At 45.3% G+C, this 21,315-nt stretch overlaps 1 protein-coding gene across 14 annotated transcripts in view; it reads right to left on the bottom strand.

Moving 5' to 3' along the window:
* The window catches only part of EXOC7 (exocyst complex component 7), a 31,095-nt gene extending 13,408 nt beyond the window's left edge, over window positions 1-17,687 (bottom strand). For 4 of the 14 annotated variants that reach the window (XM_032792851.2, XM_032792853.2, XM_032792856.2 and 1 more), the window contains exons 1-7: window positions 17,485-17,686; window positions 12,487-12,552; window positions 10,598-10,782; window positions 9,722-9,827; window positions 7,784-8,006; window positions 6,932-7,099; window positions 39-131 (exon numbers count right to left, since the gene is read on the bottom strand). In XM_032792851.2, the coding sequence (XP_032648742.1) occupies window positions 39-131; window positions 6,932-7,099; window positions 7,784-8,006; window positions 9,722-9,827; window positions 10,598-10,782; window positions 12,487-12,552; window positions 17,485-17,544 (901 nt within the window). In that variant the 5' untranslated portion in view covers window positions 17,545-17,686. Of the gene's footprint in view, window positions 1-38; window positions 132-5,547; window positions 5,560-6,931; window positions 7,100-7,783; window positions 8,007-9,721; window positions 9,828-10,597; window positions 10,783-11,508; window positions 11,592-12,486; window positions 12,553-17,484 lie in introns of those variants that run through there. The other 10 variants (XM_075071781.1, XM_075071782.1, XM_032792861.2 and 7 more) reach the window with 5 other exon arrangements.
* Window positions 17,688-21,315: the final 3,628 nt, after the last annotated feature.

Raw genomic sequence — 21,315 nt, 5'->3', positions numbered from 1 at the left:
TAAAGATCCAAGGGTGAAGAAGTGAGAGATGTGATTACCTTCCATAGGAATGAGGTTAGAGGCCCCCTTTTTCCCATCTAGACCATGCTGAGAATACTGTTTCAGAAGGTTCTGAGCCTTCCGGATCGTGCCTGTCACCAGAGCCACAAAGAGAAGAGACAAGACGACCTAGGAAATGAGTGAGGAAAAAAAAAACCACCACCAGCCCTCCACCAGTGCTAGTCATTGCAACCCAGTGAGATTATAATGGGCAACAGTGAGCATGCTCAGTACACACACTCGAACCTCAAACTGGGTTCCAGACGTGCCAGTTCAATGGCATATCCAAATCTGTGGCTTCCTTCTTACTAGAGAAGGCAGAATTCAAACTAAGCATTGCAGAATCAGCTTCGACATGCCTCAGGGGTATTGGGGGTGGGGGAGAAGGTCAAATCCGCTGAGAAAGGAGGTCAGGAAGCATCCCTCCAGGGACACTTTGATCGAACTTGGGCATAGAATGCTTAAGACGATAATTCCCTGCTGTGTGAAAGCAGGTACTCACGATCAGTCCAAGCCTTCATATTATCCACCAAGAGCCCTGCCCAAACCAAGGGCACCCAGTGACCTTTACTACACACCAAGAAACCTGACCAGGCAATTAACACTACAGAAAGATATCCCCACCCTGGGAGGTGTTTTATGAGCATGCTCAGTGTGGATCAATGAGGATTCTAACAGCGGAGGTGAAGGAGAATGTCTTGCAGTACAGGGCTAATAACGACAGCATCAGGCATCAGTAGCCAAAGAGTGATTAGGGCACAGAATCTGCTCAAACCCCTTCCCTAGTTCTAGCGTTAAAGGGGACAGGGTGAAGCCAATCACTAGGACACTATTCTTGAGGGACTGCAAATCAATTAAGCCACAGAAAAAGACAATTAGTTTTAAAAAAAATACAACAGACAGCATTAAACAATAGCCGGTGCTGGACCCCCATGGCTAGGAAGCGCTGCAAGCACAAAACAGAAAGCATTAAAGTGTCAAGTGTAAACTAAGCACTGCTTAAATATGGAAAGGTTAGTTTTAGCTCCTGATATGAACATTAACAGAAAACCCCCCAGACACAAACACATACACACACACACACACGGACACCCCAAGGCAGATGCTTTTGTCACACTGCTGCATGGATGTGGAATTGAAAATTTTGGAAAGGTATAAGCAGCTGTCTGGAGGGTTAACATGAAATGCAAATAAATTAACTAAAAATCAAAAAACAGCCAAAATACAAAGCAAAAATTGCACTTCTGATTTAAAAAAAAATAATCATAACATGCACCAACCCCTAACTTCCAGCAGCAACTCTGGCTGCCACATCACAGGTGCTATTAGCTAGTCTGGAGATCAGTGTTAAGAGAATTGCTTTATAGTGTCTGAAAAGTGAGAAGTCTTATCCTAATCACCTGCCAAAGTTTAAACTATAGGAGAGCATGACAGGGTGCTAGCTGTTCCACCAAAGGACAGTGGTAGCTTCCCTCTCTCCTTACCCAGGTCCTCAAGGGAAGGTTTATACAGGTGTGGATAACTGGGAGACACAGGAGGTAAAACGTCTTTGAGAGGATCAGGGTCCCAAATTGGGTATGGTGGGAGTGGGTTGAAGACCCAAGGTGTGTTAAGTTCACTTCCCAATTCTAAAACATTAACTCTTGAGAAAAACACCTCACTTGCAACATTTTTTTTTTTTCTGACTCATCCCACCAATTTACAAAACGGTCTTAACCACTTATTTAAAAAAAACACAATAGAACAAAATTCACGTGGTGGTAATTTTCTTATTTCTACACATTCCAAAGGCTTGGGAAGAGTCATGTCCACTTCCTATATTAATAAGATTTATTCCACAGGCCTCTGCAGTATTTGTTTTGATGTAATCCTCTACCCAAATGCTCACAGATTTATCTGAGGCAGTTTTAAAATACATGAGTTCTTTTCGTACCAATGCCTCCAATTTGTTACAAGCACTTTCAGAAATCTTACTTACAACAGAACTTATTTTATTGTTTCGAATGACACTAAAATGTGTATGACTCCTGGAAACATTTCCGGTGGTCTCAGTTTTGTAAGTATTCGTGCAACCCTCCTCCCATATTATAAATTGGAGTCAAATGTAAATTGCAGCTCTCACTCCTGTTGATCTGTCATGTTGTCAGTAAGAATTCATTTAGCATGCATGCAGCACACATCAGTAGGACTAGCTAGTCCTAGGGTAACGGCCCACAACCTCTTGACATGCTTGCCTCAGATAAGAGCTGCGCTGTCAGTAGTGCATTTTCTCATTTGCACAAGAACCATCGCATGCATTTACATTCAGACATAGCAAGTGTTTGTGTGATTATTTCAATGCTGCCGCATCCCTGGTACTCTGTATCACAATCGGGCCTTAATGGATTCTGTTAGAAGCCAAATGCCTTTGTTCCATGATTATTTCCTCTGATTAGGCGGCTTTCAAATCAAATGGGATAGTGCAGCGGTTACTAATGAAGATATCAAATTCAAGAGCTGAGCAGGGATCTAACTAGGGACACAGAAACAGGCTATTCATCCAGCTGCCCAAAGATTATATTGCCTTCCCCATGGTACCACCTCCCCAGCTGCTAGGTAAACGGTAACAGAAAGAAATTAACTGATATGAGCATGAGCTGATGCTTATGGGAAAAGGCCAATACACTCCTGGAGAACAGTCAAAGTCATCTCCAGAAAATTAATGAGTCTCTCTCCCCACTAGGTCAAATACAAGGTGCAAATTCTCAGACTGCTTTGCTGTCCTTTCCAGTATAGCAGTTTTCCATCCTCTGAGCAGTTTTCTAATGCAACAGAAGGTGGCTCTGATCCCTATTTCCTTGTGAACTGACAGCAGGCATATCAGGAGAGTGGGTAAAATTCAATGGTCTTTGTATAGAGAGGGTCAGACACGATGATCATAATGGTATCTACTGGACTTACGGTTCTATGAACACCCAACAGTTCTGGGAAGAGATTTTTTTAGTGAGCGCCTCCTGCTGGCTCTATAATAGCAGTTAACACAGTGGGGTTTGGTGTACCACACAAAAATGGAAGCTTTTTAAAAACTTTTTGCCAGCAGAGTGGCAGATGTTTTAAGAATGATATTCAGAACAGGAGGATTTTTCTTATCGTGCTGTAGCAGTTTTAGTGCAAATACCCCTTTGGGGCTCCAACTACCCTAATCCTCTTCAATGCAATGCTAAAATTTAGGAGTGGGAAGTGATCAGCGTTTTAAAAGGGCTGTAAAGCATTATGCCTGCAATGAAACATGTGGTACAAGTTGCACTCATTTGAGGTTAGCTTCAAGAGAGTGTCTCCGTCTCATGATGAAGGATACTGGAATGCATTTCAACGAATCGCTGAAATGTCACTCCAAAGCTTTAGAAACCTTGCTCATTTTGTTTAACACACAGCTGTGAAAAGGATCCTCCCTGGAGGACTATGAAGGCCTTACAAGTACGTGATGTGACCTCAGGAGGGTGCTGAAGAAGTATGTGGTACAACTGCAAAAGAAATGGTGATGGTGATACAAGACTGCATTGACACAATGAATAGGTACTGATAATAAGCTCCCCAGAACCCAGCTTAATCCCGGTGGGTTCTCTGGCTTGCGGCCCTGCCTCTCATACCTTGCCATCGTTTTCACAGACACTAGCACCCTTGGACTTTGCTTAGCATTTGAAAGGGCTGTAGCACAGATTTATTGTAGTGATTTATTCTTTGCAACAGATTAAAGTATGTGTCAGGGTCTGTGCTGGGATATTCTTCCATTAGGACTGGGGAGCTCTTAACTTACATGATTGAACTTCCAGATATCCTCCTCTTAATGCTGTCTGAGATTTACTCTGGAGTTCACTTTGATCATTGAATCAATGGCATGGAAAACAGTGATTTCCTTGCCCAAACTTTAGAATTACGAAGATTAAAATAAGGGGCAATTAAACCCCAAGAGAAGAATTTTGTTATGGAGTGCCACAGTTCTGATTTGGAGATTTGTTAGATCTTCACCTCCAGAGCCATCCCTGAAAGCTGATGGGCCTGTGGGAAATAAGACAGGTCAATGCCAGGAGATGCAACAGGAAAAGCTAGGAAAAAGATCTTGTTTCTGAGTAACTATGGAGTTACAACACATGACTGGTGTATTTGGAGATGGACAAGCTAGTAAGAACTTGAGCCTGGTTCACAGAGAGACTCTGTCCTTGTCTGAGAATATGGAAGACACTAATTAGCTACTATTATTTCTTGAGACTCACAATACCTTAAATAATCACTTTACTGGATCTGTATTTGACACATGTAATGTCATCTCCATTTGCTCATCTTCTGAGTTTGTTTCTGTAACCCAGAAACACAAATACAAACACAGCCACTGCTTGGCTTATCCTACAAACTCTCTGGCTAAACACAGATCTAGGCCAAAATTTCCAAAGTGACTAGTGGTTTTGGGTCCCCAAATGGAGACCTTTTGGACCTGGTTTTCAGAAGGTGAGTGTTCAGCACTTTCTGAAAAAAAACAGGCCCCTTAAGGTGTCTCAAGTTGTGTACCTAAAAACTGAGGCACATAGAAATCACTAGTCATTTTTAAAATGATCTTCACAGTGGGAGAATGACAAAGTATTTAGCAATGGAAAGAGTGCTGTTAAGGTATAAGCGAAAGCCTCCATTATAACATGGGTCTGAAACACATTTGCTGTCTGTGTTGGTTTAGCAACATTTCACGATGAAAATCTCTCTAATCCAGGAATCTTTTCCTGTATAGTTTCAAGGTCAGATGGTATTGAAGATTGGGGGGCTGATCCTAAATGTAGATCAGCGCAACTACACTGACTTCAATGAAGATAAGCCGCCTTACACTCCCTAAGGCTCCAGGCCTAAGTCTTTTTTGCCTGTCTAGCTGCAGCTGTCTGGCACAGAAGTGCTAAATAACCAGAAGACGTCTGCATTCCTTATTGTAATTATTTGATAGAGCAGGTGCTTCCCTCAGGGATGCAGAACACAGAATCAAGTGCTATTATGTTCAAGAATTTGGGCTGGATTCAATACGGAGAAAACACTGACTCCCTTACCAAAACTATCTACACCCACAGCCATCATCTTTCTGGACAGAGGTTCACATGATCAACTCCATTCTGCAAAACTCAGCAATAACGCCAGTTGTAAGAATGGAAATTCACACCTCTCCAGGTGACTCGCTGGTCACAGGAAGAGTTCTGTCTGAAACTCAGGTTCACTGTAGCTGGTTATAAAAGTCCTGCCAAAACCTGCCATGTGTTCATAGCTCTCTGAACTGTCAGCTTTCAGGAACAGCTCTGATGCATGGTACTGAATGTAGGGGTGCACCTTTTAATACCTACTTATGTGGTCACCAGTTTTAAAGATCTTCACTAGCAGATTTTCCCTTTAAATATCCCAGCCACAGCCTTTGCTATTAGCAGGAAGAGGACTGACTAGGAGGTAAAGAGGGACCTGGCAAGCTGCAGAGGAGACACATACAGAAACACAGTTTACCTGGAATGAAGACTGCCATTCACATAAGGATTATAAAAATAAAGACAACACAATTAAAATGTATACTATCCTTCCTTCTCTCTGGGCCCTCCACCAATTCCCACTCCTCCTCCTTCTCTTCAATTTTTTTGCATATAGGAAGAGCAAATATCTGAGATCCATACTAGAAATAGCTACATTTGAAATTATTTCTTCTGCACAAGCTAACAAATTGCATATTAAGTAGATTGGACCAGATGTGCCAGAGCCTTGTGAGTGCTATATTGAAAGTAGATCCTAACAAAGGATCTGATATTCATTCTGAATTTGTGATTCTTTTTTAGCGCTGCTGAAGGTGTCAGACAGCCAGCCCTGGAGAGTAAAGTTCTCACTCCACAAAACAGGGACAGCGACGGGGGAAGCTTTCCCTACAGATATGCCATAACCATGACCTGGAGTCTCCATTTCTGGGGGGAATGGGCAGTTCAGTTTCCACAGCTTGCTAAATCTTTGGCCTCTTTGCTCAGACACACTTTTAGGATCATAGGACTTCCCAGACTAAATCAGGCCTCCTGTGTATCTAATCCAACATCCCATCTGACAGTGGCCAGAACCAGATGTTCAAAGAAAGTTGTAAGAACACCACACTAGGCAGATGTGAGAGAATCTGCCATCCACACAGGTCTCTTCTCAATCTCTAATAGTTAAAGATTGATTTAGGCACAGAACCACAGAGTTTCCAAAATTGTTATTAATTATGACAACTCTGGATAGTTACAATATCAATATACATGACCAAACCCTTTGAGATTAAGAATTTAGCAAGATTCAAAATGACTTCCTGTGGTGGTGAGCTCCACAGTTTAATTACATGGGGTGTTAAACAGTCATTTTGTCTGTTTTGAATTTCCCACTTTCTAACTTTATAGAATGTCCCTTTTCTCTCATGTTTTGAGACAGAGAGAAAAGAAGTTCTCAATCTGCCTTCTCTACATCATTCACTATTTTACTGACTTATGTCCTCTCCTGTCTGTCTCTTTTCTAAGGTAAAAAATCCCAATCTTTGCAATCTCTCTTCATACAAGGGAGTTTTTTAATATCGTCGCCTGAAATATGGACTAGATGAGACAACAAAATAAGAGATGAAAGAGGGTCTATAATCTAGGAGCTTAACTCAATGTGAAAGTCCCCGATAAGCAAAAAGGTGTTTGCCATTCAACTCCCATCCACCCTGTTACCTTCAGAACAACTTTTATGACTAGATGCTACCCCATGAGATGGAGAGGCACAAAGGAACACTCTGGTCAGTGAGAAACACACCCACTACAAACAAGTGGAACAACATGCCCGGTGGACGTTCTTTGGCATCAGGGCGGGACATTGATCCTTAAATTCTGGAACTAACCTGGTCTCTTGATGGGCTTTTTGGTCGGTGTGTCCTTCCTCTTGTTCTGAATGGCAGGGGAGTACGGGATGCCTGTGGAGGAGCTGTTCTTACGGAAGTGCTCCTTCAGACCTTTGATGGAGCGGTCGAGCTGGCTGGAGCGGATTTGGTAGTAAACATTCATGAAGTCTAAGGAGAAAAGACAAAAGGTATAATTGATAATCATACTCGAGGCATTCTTTGCACAATGAGGATGCTGTTGCTGGACCCTTCCTGAAAACAGACTCTGCACAAAAGAGACTGACCTGCTCTGACTGCGGTCCCACATTCCTGCCTATAGATCTGTCGTAGGGATCTTTTGCTTTAAAGAAATTGGATCCTACATTGTAAACTCTTTGGGGCAGGGAGTATCATTTGCTATTCTCTCTATTTAACAGAAGGGGGAAACTGAGCACAGAAGGTTAAACGACATCCAAAGGGTTATTATAAGCACTACAGAGAAATAGGATTTAAAAAGAATAATAAAATGGGTTGTTACAAGGAATCTGATTTACAATACTCATCTAGAAATGCCTTTGACAGATAGTCAGTTCTGCTTTACTACCATTCTTTGCCAGTTTCCAAAGGCAATGTGATCTCTTGGCTGGTTAGCTGCAGAACTATCCTGAAAACAGACCTGACTGCCGAGAGGAGAGCTAGCTTACTGGATGAGTTCCACAGTGACACAGACAGCCTTCAGTAGACAGGTTTTGCTTTCAGCAATGTGCAATAACATGGTTGATGGAGACCACTGGAGTGATCAAGATGAGCAAATATGAGATACATGATGTTTGTCTCAGAGATTGGCTCACTGAGGGGTTCATTTTAGTTTACCTTGGTTTCTTCCATACTCCACCAGCCAAAGGGAGATACGAACAGTGTCTTGCAAGACACTCTCAGGGAGGTGTTCCAAAATCATATCTTCCTGCGTATCAATCTCATCATCCCCGCTGATCAGATCCAGGATGAGGATCGGAGGAACTGGCTTGGTGTGTCGTGTCATCAGACTGCGGAATTCTGACTCCAGAGATTCCTTCCCCCTCTCAAACAGTGATTTCTGGGGGAGAGAGCAGAGACAGGAGAAACAAAGGTGTTTCTGCAACTTATCCCAATATCTTTAAACATCACCTAATCTCTAGCGTTCCTAAATACTGTGTACCATTGACATCTGCTACCAAATGCAATGTAGCCTATTGCCAAGAGAGTTTTAAAAAGTAAGGAATTGGGAAAAACAAAGTCAAGGAAATACTCTGCAGGGGATGAAGTTTTGTGCTGCTCAGCTAAGGGAAAGGCAATAGCTATTCAGAGGGAGTTCTAAGCATTCGCAATGATCTGGAAAGATGAGGTCACATTCTGCTGTCAGTTACACCACTGCAAATCCAGTTCAATGCAATTACTCCAGGTTTACACTGGGGTAACAGCAGATCTGGGCAATGTGATCTATAATAGGAGGTCTTGAAAGAGAAGAGGAGTGACATTTAAAGAGAAAAGTTGAAGACTGCAGCAAGGATAATGCATAGAAGGCTGCAGTGAGTATACAATTTCCATCCCTTCTTTCTGACCAATGGTCCAGCATTAGTGCTTGGAATAACTGGTTCTGAAAGTACTGCCTCACCAAAGCGTCTATAGCCCAGGTAGCTTAACAGAAGCTAAGTTAAAAAAAAGGAAAATCTTATGAATTGTTCTGATTCCTTTCTTGTTTCCTCCACAATGCTTCAAATGGGACAGTTTTAGCAACTGAGATCTCAAAGTGTTCGTTAGCAATTAATGCTTCATGCCAGGTGAAAGCTGGAACAAGCTGCTTTCAGATAGTTAAGCCTTCTAGCTCTAACTGTTCATGTGACAGCAGCTGCTAAAATAATGCCAGAATTTAAGTGGTAGCACAGAGTAGGGAAGGGATCACAGGTGGCGTGAAAGAATTCAAGATGGCAATGAGCATATGGGATTAATTTTAGAGTTGATACAGTATTTGATCTATTTTAGGTACTTATATGACCTCCATTACTGCAGTATATGAATGCTTCATAATCTCATGTATTTATCCTCACAAACCCCCAGGAGGCAGGGTAGTGCTATTATCCTCACTGTAGAGATGGAAATGAAGGCACAGAAAAGATAAGTGACTTGCTCAGGATCACACAGGGAATCTATGGCAGAGCAGGGAACTGAAGCTGAGCCTCCCAAATCCCAGCCTAACCACTGGCCTATCCATCCTCTCAGTATCAACAGAGCTAGACACTAATCTTTCATGGCCAGGATTTCTAGAAACCCAAAGGGAGTTAGGCACCCAACTCCTATTAAATTCAAAGCACCTAACTCACTTGGGCACCTTTGCAAATCCCAACCTACACTGTTTAGCAAAGCTCAGAGCTCTGTTTTCAAAGTGCATGAATGTTTGTTTCTTATCCTGGGGATTCATGGGCTACTGGACTATTACCTCACACTAGCAGTGTTTCATAATGATCCAGGGAATGAGCATAGCAAATCCTGGGCAGTGCATTAAAGACATTTTCTATCTTTGCTAGGAGTAAGAAATAATTTAGGCACATGCAAGGTACATGCTTTCAGCTACTGTAGGTCTTATTGGTACAGAATCCTAGGAAAGCCAGCAGTCAGGAGGTAAAGCATTATCCTTGCTAACAAATCTAATCGAGATCCTAGGAGAACATTCCTACAAACAAACCTCACATTGCCACTACCTGCCAATATGCCGCAGATGCCTGAGAAGCAGATGCCCACACAATGCCCTTGGTTTTAAAGCACACTACATACCACCCGGTTCAGTTCTGGGCTGTCAGGATTGTTGTCCTGGAAATATTCCACAGCTTTCTGGATTCTGGCCATGCAGCCCAAATACTCCTCTAGTCTCCCCGTAGGGCTGCAATGGAAATAGCGCACACATGAGAAAGACACCAAAAACCTCAATGCCGGTTGGAACAAAACCAGTGAAGACCTCAACTCCATTTTCTTCAGTCAGAGATTAAAGCGAGTTTTACGACTGCCTCCACTCATCACCACTGAATTCACTAAGCAACTTGGAAAGGCTCGCTTTAAAAAGACCTGATTCAAGCAAAACCAGCAGCCCACACAGCAGCCCGTTACAGTATTCCACAGTGCTATGAGACTGGAGTCAGACTGCAGCCTCTCACTTCCCAAGCCAGCAATTGCTTCCTCGGTATTTCCACCATCATACTCAGCCCTTGATGGGCTTAGGGTTAGGGTTAGCACCACAGGAACTGCTCTGGGCAACCCAAGTGCAAGCAACACTAGCTCCATAAAAGGATGCCCATTCAGTCCACATTGGCTGGAAAGATGGAGGGAACTACAAGGAAGCAAAGTGCCTCTAGAAAATTTGGAGAATGGGAAGAAAGGAATGAACACAATGGATGGGAGCTCCACACAGGGATCGGGGGCAGAACATGTAAGAGGACCCCAGTGTAGACATGAGAGCAGCATTTTACCCTTGAGATAATGCTAAAAATTTTGAGGCTGAGTTTCCTTTGGGGTAAGCACATAGGTATGTAAAAAAATACAAGGAACAATAACAAGATTTTTGTGGAGACCTGCCCAATCAACTTCCCCTATTCAAAACAGCCATGAGAGAAAGAGATCCAGTAGAGGAAAGTAGGGTCCTGCTACTTGACTCACCCTTCCTTTATGATCTTCTCCGTGTCCTTAGCCACATGGTAATAACTAATGACATGATCCAGACAGGACAGAGTCTTCTCAACATTCTCCTGCAGACGTTGTAGATTCTCTGTCTGCTTATGCACAGGGATGATGGAGTTCTCCAGCTTCATCAAACGGCTCTCAAAGGAGGAGAGGATGGAAACCTAAACCCCCCAAAAGGATCAAACAGCATGGAGTATTTCCTTCCACATAAAATACAACTGTATTGTGCTAGTAGTTAGAGCAGGGTACTAGGAATCCTGACTACCAGCTTCTATTCCTGGCTCTGCCACTGGCCTGCTGGTCTCCTAGGGCAGGTCACTTAACCCCCCTATGTTTCAGCTTTCCAATGTGTAAATGGAAGTAATACTTATCCACCGCATAAGCATATGGTGATGTTTAATTAACATTTGTACAGCACTCAAATCATCACACGGAAGGTGCTATGGAAGTGCTATTATTTGACAGCCTGGGAAACCTATCCAAAAGGAGACAAACTGTAGGTGCCTAGGACAGGGAAAAGGCTGAAGCAGAGCCTACCGAATTCTTTGCTAGATTGCACTGAGTACATGTGAATGAATTTTTACAATGAAGAAGCCATTTGACTGATGTTCATAGCCCTGCTCTGCCATGGCTATTTGGTTGCCAAGAAACTCCAACTTTGCAACCTACTGAATTGGCGGGCAGCTGGCCTCAGCAAAAGGGGATGTTACAGAGGAACAAAGTTTGTCAAAGCCCTTCCTTCTTTCTGCCAAGATCACCTCTGTCTTGACTTGGTTCAGCCCGATCTCTCAGCCTTCCCAATATCTAGCTGACTTCAGTTCCTGGGCAAAGAGCAGCTGAAGCCAGACAGAGGGGATACTGGCAGGAAAAGTATGTTACAAACTCACTTCCTCTATATCACCCCCTCTGTCAAAGACTGCTGCCATCAGATCAGCACAGAGGTTTACAATGTTAGGATCATTTTGGACTCCTTGAAACAGCAAAACAAAAGACAAAACAAAACAAAAACAAACAAAAAACAAATCCATCTGTATTCCATCCAGTTAGACTCAGATCTGGCTACAGTGATGCAGACTCAATTACTGAAATTCAAAAGTAGGAATAAAGAGTGGCGGTGGTGGTGGTGGTGAATTCATTAGGCACAGAATGCAACAGCCCACCTGTTAAGCAACACAGTTGCCCATGAGCACATCAACGGCTCCTCCCTGTCCACGGGCTCCCTAATTCATACCAAATCCAAATCTGGGCCTATGTTCTGATGCGATAGATCAATCACCTCTCCCTCCACAGCTAGGATTACTAACATCAGCCACATTCCACTGGCACTACAAAAATGTCAACCAACAGGGGAAGGCTTGTGAGCTTAGGAGCTGGACCTAGGCTCCAGAACTCACTATCAGATGAGTTCAGAAAGATCACTGAGAACATTGTCTTTTCAGAAATAAGGGCAAAACTCATCTTCTCAATTTAGCTTTCCAATAGCTCTTCACCCCTCAGCCCTGAGGCACAGAACATTATTTGTTTTCCGCGCTGGCTGGCAAGAGTTTATTTCTATTGTTGCATACTTGGGAGGCACTAAAATACTGAGATGAGGAGAACCATATATAAACCTAGATAGATCAGATTGAAGGATCATTTGAACTCACATTTCCAGAAACTGACAAGCTTGTGCCCCAACACACTTCGTAACCTTTCCTCTTTCTTCAGATTAGCTAACTTGAGGAAAGCATCGACTGAACCTAAAAGTTCCTCAAACTGACACAACCAGAGCTTCCAAAGAAACTCTCAGCAGAAAAAGCAACAGAATCAGAGACCAACCAGAGCATATCCTAAATTTTTAACTTAATTTACGGGATTCTACTTACCATGTTTTTTGTGAGCTGATCACTTTTTTCAAGGCTCTCTCTTATAAAGGACAGTGTTTCTTCTTCCTGTTATTGGAATAAAAGTAGAATTCAGCAGTTCTGCATGATAGGTGAATTTCAAACCTTACCCAAAAGGGTCAATGAATACTTCTGTGCATATTTAATTCCTGTTAAAGAAAATGGCAAGTAATTTAGGTTGAGTTTAAAAACACACGTCTTTAAATAGAACAGAAAACTTAACATAATAACTTTTTTTATTTCAGTAAAGCAGTAGCATCCTGTATTTAGACTTTTCTCTCTGGTGTTATGAACTTAAACCCAACAAAATAGTGCTAGTGGGTAAAAATCAACTGATAATCTACATACAAAGTAGCACCAGTTTAACTATAGGTTTTAATTTGTTTCAAATCAATTAACTCAGTGTAGCAAACACTTCTAATTCAATTTAAATATTCTTAAACCTAGCCTACACTACAAATTTAGGCTAAGAGTCACCTTGCATCGACCTTGTTATGCATGTGACTACACTCAAATTTGTCGCCCACCAGTGTAAGCTCCCCATTATGACGAAGCAATAAACACCACCTCCCTGAATGGCACTGAGCCATGGTCAATGTACTGTGGTCGACAGTGCGAGCGTAACCACCACATGACCTATATCAATCCTAACAATCCTCCAGCAGCTTCCCACAATGCTCGACATTGACCGCTCAAGTCACAATTGTGAACTCTACTTCACAAGGGCCATAGAGACCCAGAATCCCCACATATTTTCAAAATGCCTTTCCCTGAACTCCCAGCTTGGCAAGCACACCTAGCAGCTCTCCCTTGTTGTGTGCAACTGCCCAAGTGAACATGCTGGCTACACGCTTCTGACACACTCCTGCCTGGAGCAGACAGGATGTCCTGGATCTCCTGGGCTGGTGGGGAGAAGAGGCTGTGAAGGCACAGTTATAGAGCAGCCATAGAAACGTGGACACTGGGGATACAGGCAAAGGGGTATGACAGGGATCAGCAGCTGTGCTGCATGAAAACAAAGGAACTGAGGCAGGCATACAAAGTGGCCAAGGCGCCCAACAGTGGATCTGGTGCCAAGCTGCACACCTGCTGCTTTTACAATGAGCTACAGCCACACTTGGCAGAGACCCACCAGCACCTTGCAGAGCACCACGGATACCTCAGTGGAGCTTGAGGCACAAACCCCTACCATGACCAGCAAAGAGGAGGAGGAAGAGGATGGGGGACATGTGACCTGGTGGTCCAGCTATGCTGCAAGCCAGGAGCCGTTCAAGACTTCACTGTAGACTAGTCAGTCCTGGCAGCCAAGCAAGGTCAAGCCCAATGCAGGGGAATAAACCTCAGTTGTGTAAATGCATTTCCCATTACAATCTTTCAGTGAACAGATGGTGCCTGACCCCAGTGTAGCAGGACACAGGTAGCAACTTTTCATTAATTTACTCATACTAGAAGAGGCAGCAGTTCAATAGAGATCAAGTTGTAATTTGCTTTTCATTCCCCTCTTGGGTTGGGAGCAGGGGGCCGGAGAAGCAGTTTGTTCATGTACACAGGGATGTCCCTTGAATCCTGCTGAGCGATCTTGATGAAACTTTCACAGAGGTTCTCTGCAATCCTCTTCCTAATGTTTCAAGGGATGGCAGCCATCTTTCTTCCTCCGTGGTAGGGCGCTTTCCCATGCCAGTCCGCAGTGACTTCGGCAGGCAACACTGCAGCATACAGGCACCATACAGGGCACCACACCGCACTACTGTTGCTGACTGTTAAAGTGCTCTTTACAAGGCCTCTCTCACCCATATAGCTCTGCACTGGGCTCTTCTAACTGTAGTTGTGTCTGGCTACTCAGAACAGTGGCATGCAGAGTTTATCTCCACCCCAGTGGCAACATTTCCCTCTTTGCTACACACAACAGGCCACAAACAAGCAGATACAACTACTGGGATATTTTTCTCACTGAGATCCAATCTTGTCAGTAAACATCATCAGCCTACCTTCAATCTACCAAGAGCACATTCAACAGTCATTCTACACCTGTTGTGTCAGTAGCTGAATCTTTTGGTGGTGCTGTCAAAGTGCCTGGTGTATGGCTCCACTGAGTCAAGGTAACAAGGCGAAGACTGCGACTCCAAGATCACTATTGGCATTTCAACATCGCCAATGGTAATCTTCTGCCAGTCAGGAAAGAATGTTCCTGCCTGCAGCTTTCTGAACAGTCCTGTGTTCTTAAAGATGCGAGCATCAAGCACCTTCCCTGACCAGCCAACACTGACGACGGTGAAGTGTCCCTGATGATCCACCAATGCCTGCATAATGCTTTTGTTGAGTTACTCTGTGGCAAGGTGAGCTGGTGCCAAAATAGGGACATGTATGCTGTCTATGTCCCACTGCTGTCCAGGAACCTCATTGCTGAAAATCCATCTATATCCTGCACATTGAGTAGCAGGAGACTATTAATGACAGTGCACAGTTGCATGACAACCGCCCTGCTGCGGATTTTTCCAAATCCAAAAAAATTTCCCACTGACTGGTAGCCATTCAACGTTGCAAGCTTCTACAAAGCAATCACCACTCACTTCTCGACTGCTAGTGGAGCTCTCATTCAAGCGTCCCTGCGCTGGTGAGCAGGGGTAAGCTTGGCACACAGATCCAGAAATGCGGCCTTTTGGATCCGAAAGTTCTGCAGGCACTGCTCATCATCCCAAACTTGCATTACGATGAGCTCCCACCAGTCAGTGCTCGTTTCTCAGGCTCAAAAGCAGCGCTCCATTGTCTGCAGCTGCTTCATAACCACTGCTGACAACTTTGAATGAATGTTCAATATATTCTACAGCAATTTGTCCTCCAACAAACTGTCATGCCCCCCATTGCTGTGGTTCTTCCTGAAGCTCTGCAAATACTGGAGCATCCTTCATTCTGGGTTTGCAAGCTCATGACAACAGCGCAGAGCTGCATGGGCTCCATGCTTCCATCAGCAATGATGGACAGTGAGAAGTGCTGCATGGGTTTGTGGGATTTTTTTTAAAAAGCTTGAAAATTATGGGATGGAGAAAGTTGCCTGATGGAAACTTGACCCCTTGCTCCCGGCCACCTCTGCATGACTCATTTTTGCCCCAGGATGTATTGCCACAATTTCACAAAAGAGAACAAGCTGGATGATGTCAAGCAGGGCCGGTTCCAGGATTTTTGCTGCCGGAAGCAGCAAAAAGAAAAGAAAGAAAAAAAAAAGCCGCAATCACGATCTGCAGCTCTACCGCCGCAGCTTCAGTCTTCGGTGGCAAGTCCCTCACTCCCTCTTGGAGTGAAGGACCAGCCGCCAAATTTCCACCGAAGACCTGGACGTGCCGCCCGTCACCATTGGCCGCCCCAAGCAGCTGCTTGCTGGGCTGGTGCCTGGAGCCAGCCCTGATGGCAAGTTGCTTATTGGGATACCTGTGCATGGTGCACCACATTGTGCACCGACCCAAGCACTCTTGGGTGAGTGTGTGCAGTGATGACACCAGGAACCAAGTATGAATGCACACGAAAGATATACTAACTGTCGTGGCTTTAGGCTGACGTGACTTGTGTCAACCAAAATTTGCAGTGTAGACATGGCTTATCAAGTTAGTTTGTGCCTGTAAATTTAGGCAACAGACACAAATTAAACCATTTTTAATCTGATAAAATTCTGCCCACACAGGGGTTTGCACCAGTTTAACTAAACTGGTTTAACTCCAATGTAATTAATTCTTTGTTGACCAAGAAATTTGGACCTTGACAAAGGTATAGTCCACGTCCAGACTCCAGCAAAAACAACAACAAATAAGGATAATAAAGTAAACAACAAAATTCTTGGTTCGTTCAAAAGTATCTGGCAGTCCAGGTTTGACCCCAGGCCCACCTATTGACTATCCTTGGTTTAACTGATCTTAATTAAACCGCTGCAAGTTGTGTGTGCAAACAAGGGTGGGGAACAAGAGCAAAATGAACTGTCAGTTGTCATCGTCCAAGATGAGGAAAATGCAAGTCATGAGAAATGAGTCTTCTCTTTGCACGGGAAGCATCCCCAGAGCCTGTGGAGTGCTGGAATCACTTTAGGGATGGTGTCCATAGGTAAGTCTCCAGTTGGGGAAAGAACAATTCTCATGGGGGGCATTCAGGGCCCAAAGTGAGGGAGAGTCTCTCTGGAGAGGGGGTGTCACAGGAGTAGAGCTGTCTAGTCTGGTTCTGTGGGAACAGAGAGGTCTCAGTTCCAGGGAGGTCTATCTAGTGGTCTCAGTTCCAAACAAGTGGAGCAGGCCAGGGAGAAATCTGGCTCCAGCGAGGGTCCCCTGAGCCCCAAGACCGAGGAAAGTTCTGGGGTGGGTCTCTTAGAGGGGGCCAATTCCAGGGGAAATGGAGCTGTGTAGAGAAGGAGGATCTCAGATGGCAAGGTAGGGAAAGGTCTCTTTAGAGGGAGAAGCTGTTCCTAGGGCGCCGAGCTGTCCAGGATGGGACGCGGTGTCTAAAGTGTGGGTGGGTTCTGGGGAGAGTCTCCCTAGCGCAGGTCGGTCGCAGCGGGTTGAGGTGTCCGAGACAGGGGCAGCGCCGCCCGGGAGTAGGGTGACCAGACAGCAAGTGTGAAAAATCGGGACAGGGGGTGGGGGGTAATAGGAGCCTATATAGGAAAAAGCCCCAAATATCAGGACTGTCCCTATAAAATCCGGACATCTGGTCACCCTACCCGGGAGGAAGGGGGGTGGGTGGTTGGAGCTGGGCGGGGGGTGTGTGTCAAGCTCTAAGGGAGGAGTCTTTCAAGGGGGCGCTATTCCGGAGGTGTCTCTCGGGGGCTGGAGCAGTCCGAGGCGAGGGTCTGGGGAGGGGATATGTTAGGAGGAGTCTCAGGGTGGGGGTGCAGCTGTCCGGGGGATGTGTGGCGGCCCACAGAGAGCCGGACCCCTGCGCGCTTGCCGGGGAGTGAGGTGGGGGTGACCGGGATCCCGGGGACGGGCCCAGCCCCCCTACCTGCTTGAGCTTGTCCTCTATCTCCCTCCTGCGGGCAGAGGCCTCCTCCGGAGGGATCATCCTGCCGCACCCTGGCGCCGGCGCTGCCGCGGGACTGCTGGGAACAGCCAAGGGGCACCGGCCTGCCGAGTACCCCAACCCTGCCGCGCCCGCCGCTTCCGCCTCACGCCCACCGGCGTCAGCACAAAGCCGCCATGTTGAGCGTGGCAGACAGTGATGCGTGGGCGCCCTTCACAGGCAGCCATCTTGAGTGTGGTGGGAATCAGTACGCATGCGCACCTGGCTGACCCTACGGCAGCGGCTCCTCTCGAGCAGCAATACACATGCGCTCCTCCAATGGGAGCCATGTTAAGAGTGGCAAGCAGTGAAATGACTTTTCGAAGACCGCCATGTTGGGAGTGGCAGTGGGTGTCTCTTGGCATATTTAGCGTTGGGCTGGGGGGTGGGTGCATCACTAGTGACTGGGGTAGGGATTAGGAGAAAGCACATATTGAATACAGCAAATTTGTTACTACACCCTCTGAACCATATCGTTCTGCTTCCTGCTAACAGCGTGACTGGCTGTGGTAGATCACTCTCCTGCACCTATATTCTCCACTCCATAACACCAGTTTAACTATTCCAGTGCAGTTTCCCCACAGTAATGGAGTAGGGGATCAGGCTCAAAAGATCCTGCAGAGATCTCAAAAGCCAGTGCCCGTTTTGAAAAGATTGTGTCCCCATCACTTACACAATTAACATTCTCTTCAGTTCACGGGGGCAGTTATGTCACTATTAAGACATTTTAGGATCAGGCAACCTTCCCTTTTAAAATACCAGTTGAAAGTAAGGAGGAGAAATGTTCACTAGTGATTCTAGTGGGGATCTGGGTAGGGTGACCAGATGTCCCGATTTTATAGGGACAGTCCTGATTTTGGGGGCTTTTTTCTTATATAGGCACCTATTAACTCCCACCCCCGTCCTGTTTTTTACACCTGCTATCTGGTCACCCTAGATCTGGGAGTTAGGGCTCCTGGTTTCTTTTTTTAGTCCTGCTACTTGTTCAGGCACAGTCACTTGATCTGCTTTTGGCTCTGTCTACCGAACCTCTCACTTTGTTCTTCAGTTTACTCTATTGCAAAGTGGGTATAATACCACCCTCACAGACATGTCACAAAGATTCATTAATACTCTTTAATTCTCCAAAAACCATGGATGGAAAGCGCCATCAAAGTACAAAGCTGTATTATTAATATCACCATGTGTGAGTTGTCTGTGGCATTGCAGCTACAAAATGGGCAGCTAAAGGTAGGGTGACCAGACAGCAAGTGCGAAAAATCAGGATGGGGGGTGAAGGGTAATAGGATACCATATAAGAAAAAGACCCAAAAATTGGGACTGTCCCTATAAAATCATGACATCTGGATGGTCACCCTAGCTAAAGGCCAGGGGTCAGGATTTCCCCCTCAGGCTTGGCTACTGCCATGGAGGCACACAATGCCAATTTATGGGGGCTACACACTGGACTTCCTCTACATGGAGATGAGAGTAAGTCCCTAGACAGTATCTCTCATTTTGGGAGTTAGCATCAGCACCCGCACCTTTCTTCTCTTGATAAACCTCCTCTCTGAGTGGCTTGCCTGACACAGAGACGCTCAGAAGATACTATGGTGAGGAAGGGTGCAAAAGAACCTAGCGAAAGTACACATATAAGGACAGATAGAAAGCATCTCCCAAGAGCATCTCATGGACCTCTAGCAGCAGGTCGTGATTCCTTCAGAGCCTTCCAAAGTGAAAGCCACACAAGAAACACACATCAAATCCTGGCACTGTGAAAATGAGAAGAGCAATTTCAGTGGTACAAAAGATCAGCAACATGCAATGAACTCCCAGAACCATTAGTCTGAGAATGACGTGTAAAATACAGCACATCCACCAGATGTCCCCAAGCACCAGCTTTCCTTCTTTTGCTACTTAGTAGGGGAGAAAAAGGGGGAGTTGTACAGTAGAGCAGTGGTTCTCAAACTGTGGGTCGGGTCCACAACGTGGGTCGCAACCCCATTTTAATGGGGCTGGTATTAGACTTGCTGGGGCCAGGGACGAAACCTGAGCCCCAGCCTCACTGCCTGGGCCAAAGCCTGAGCCCCGCCACTCAGGGCTGAAGCCTGAGTGCTTCAGCCCTGGGTGGCAGGGCTCAGGTTACAGGCCCCCCTGCCTGAGGCTGCAGCCTTAAACTTTGGCTTTGCCCCCACCCCTTTAGGGCAGTGAGGCACTGGCTTTGGCCCCCTGCTCCTGGGGTCATGAAGTAATTTTTGCTGTCAGAAGGGGGTCGTGGTGCAGTGAAGTTTGTGAACCCCTGCAGTAGAGTCTCTAGGGCTAGCCTGGAACCAACGAAACAAGAGAGGACTTTCCAGCTATTAACCAGAGCAGCCATAGGGGAAATATTATTTTAGGCAACTCGTCCAAGCCAATCCAATCCTCCAACTCCCTTCACCCCTCATGTGCAACATGTGCCAAATGTAATTTATTTGAGACATTCCTTTGGGGGTGGAGGGAAAGGTCTTAATGCCACAGATCAAGGTAAATATCATATCGTAAGCTACTTAGCAAACAATAATGCTAATATACAGGGAAGTGGGAACTACATTACCTGGCTGGGAAGTCATTGATAGCTAGAAACATAGCATAAAGAGGGGCATTTCCCCATTTGGTCCCTGATAAATTAATCAGCACATTATGGACTACACAGTTTCCCTGAATCCATTACTGGGGAAGGGAGCTGTATTGTAATGATTAGAAGGAAGTCTGAAGTGTTTTCTGTTATCAAATCAGAATAACAGCTCTTTGGAGCAGGGACTATAATTTACAGTTTGTTTATACTGCACAATGGGGCTATGACTTAGGGGAGGCTTCTAGGCAATACAACATTGTAATAAAATAAAAATTAATATTTGCCCTCGACAGCATCTCAAAATGCTTTACAAATAAATCACAGAGTATCACAGGTCCCCGGAGGGTAGGAATTATTATCCCCATTTTACAGGAAAAACAGAGCCAGAGAAAGATTAAGTGACTTGCCCAGGGTCACACAGCAAGTCAGTTGCAGAGATGAGGATGGCACCCAGGAGTCCTGACTTCCATTTAACGTCTCCCAGCTCCAACCATTAGAAAGCATTACCTCCCAATCAGAAAGGGCACCTTGCCCCTATGAGCATCCATCTTCTGTGCTCCACAGGGAGCAGGGTAGAGGAGTTAGATTTATTTGCACCGATGACGCCACACTATTGGCACCGGACTCACTTGCTGCCCTCCTACTGCTCCCAGCAACCAAGAATGTTGCCGTTTATGGGGCGTTGCTCTTTCATCAGGACACCATCCAGTCATTTTTGGTTGTTTGCTTTTTTATTTTATTTGCAGCTAGTAAAACCCTCCTAGAATCTTGAGGGAGAAGGGAAAAGTCTCCTTGCCTTTTTCCTTCAGTTGGCAAACATTGATTTCCCCGCCCCAGTGTTTTGGATGGGGCTGTCTTTGTTCAGCAACAACTTCAGCATGTATTATAGAGCACCTTATCTTGCTGCAGACAGCTGTGTTTGTGCACCCGCTTCACTGAATGGGATGTGTACAACAGTGTGTTTTGCTTGTGAAATTACCCGGCTGTGTCCATGCAGACATGGTGTGCAGGGTCTGCTGAGGATCCTAGTTTGGAGACTTCGGCCCTATGTATGTAGGGAAAAGAACCTCTCTCCAGCCCTCCCTGCGTGGTTTGGTGCCCACATCACGTTTCAGCTGCTTCATATTGCTTCTGCAACAAGCTTTATCCTACAGATATTTGAGACATTAATGGGAACACAG

Source organism: Chelonoidis abingdonii, chromosome 13 (genome assembly GCF_003597395.2).
Source record: "Chelonoidis abingdonii isolate Lonesome George chromosome 13, CheloAbing_2.0, whole genome shotgun sequence".
In the NCBI taxonomy this organism is placed as follows: domain Eukaryota; kingdom Metazoa; phylum Chordata; order Testudines; family Testudinidae; genus Chelonoidis; species Chelonoidis abingdonii.
Note: the sequence above shows the minus strand (reverse complement) of the source record. Positions and strands in the feature narration are given on the sequence as shown.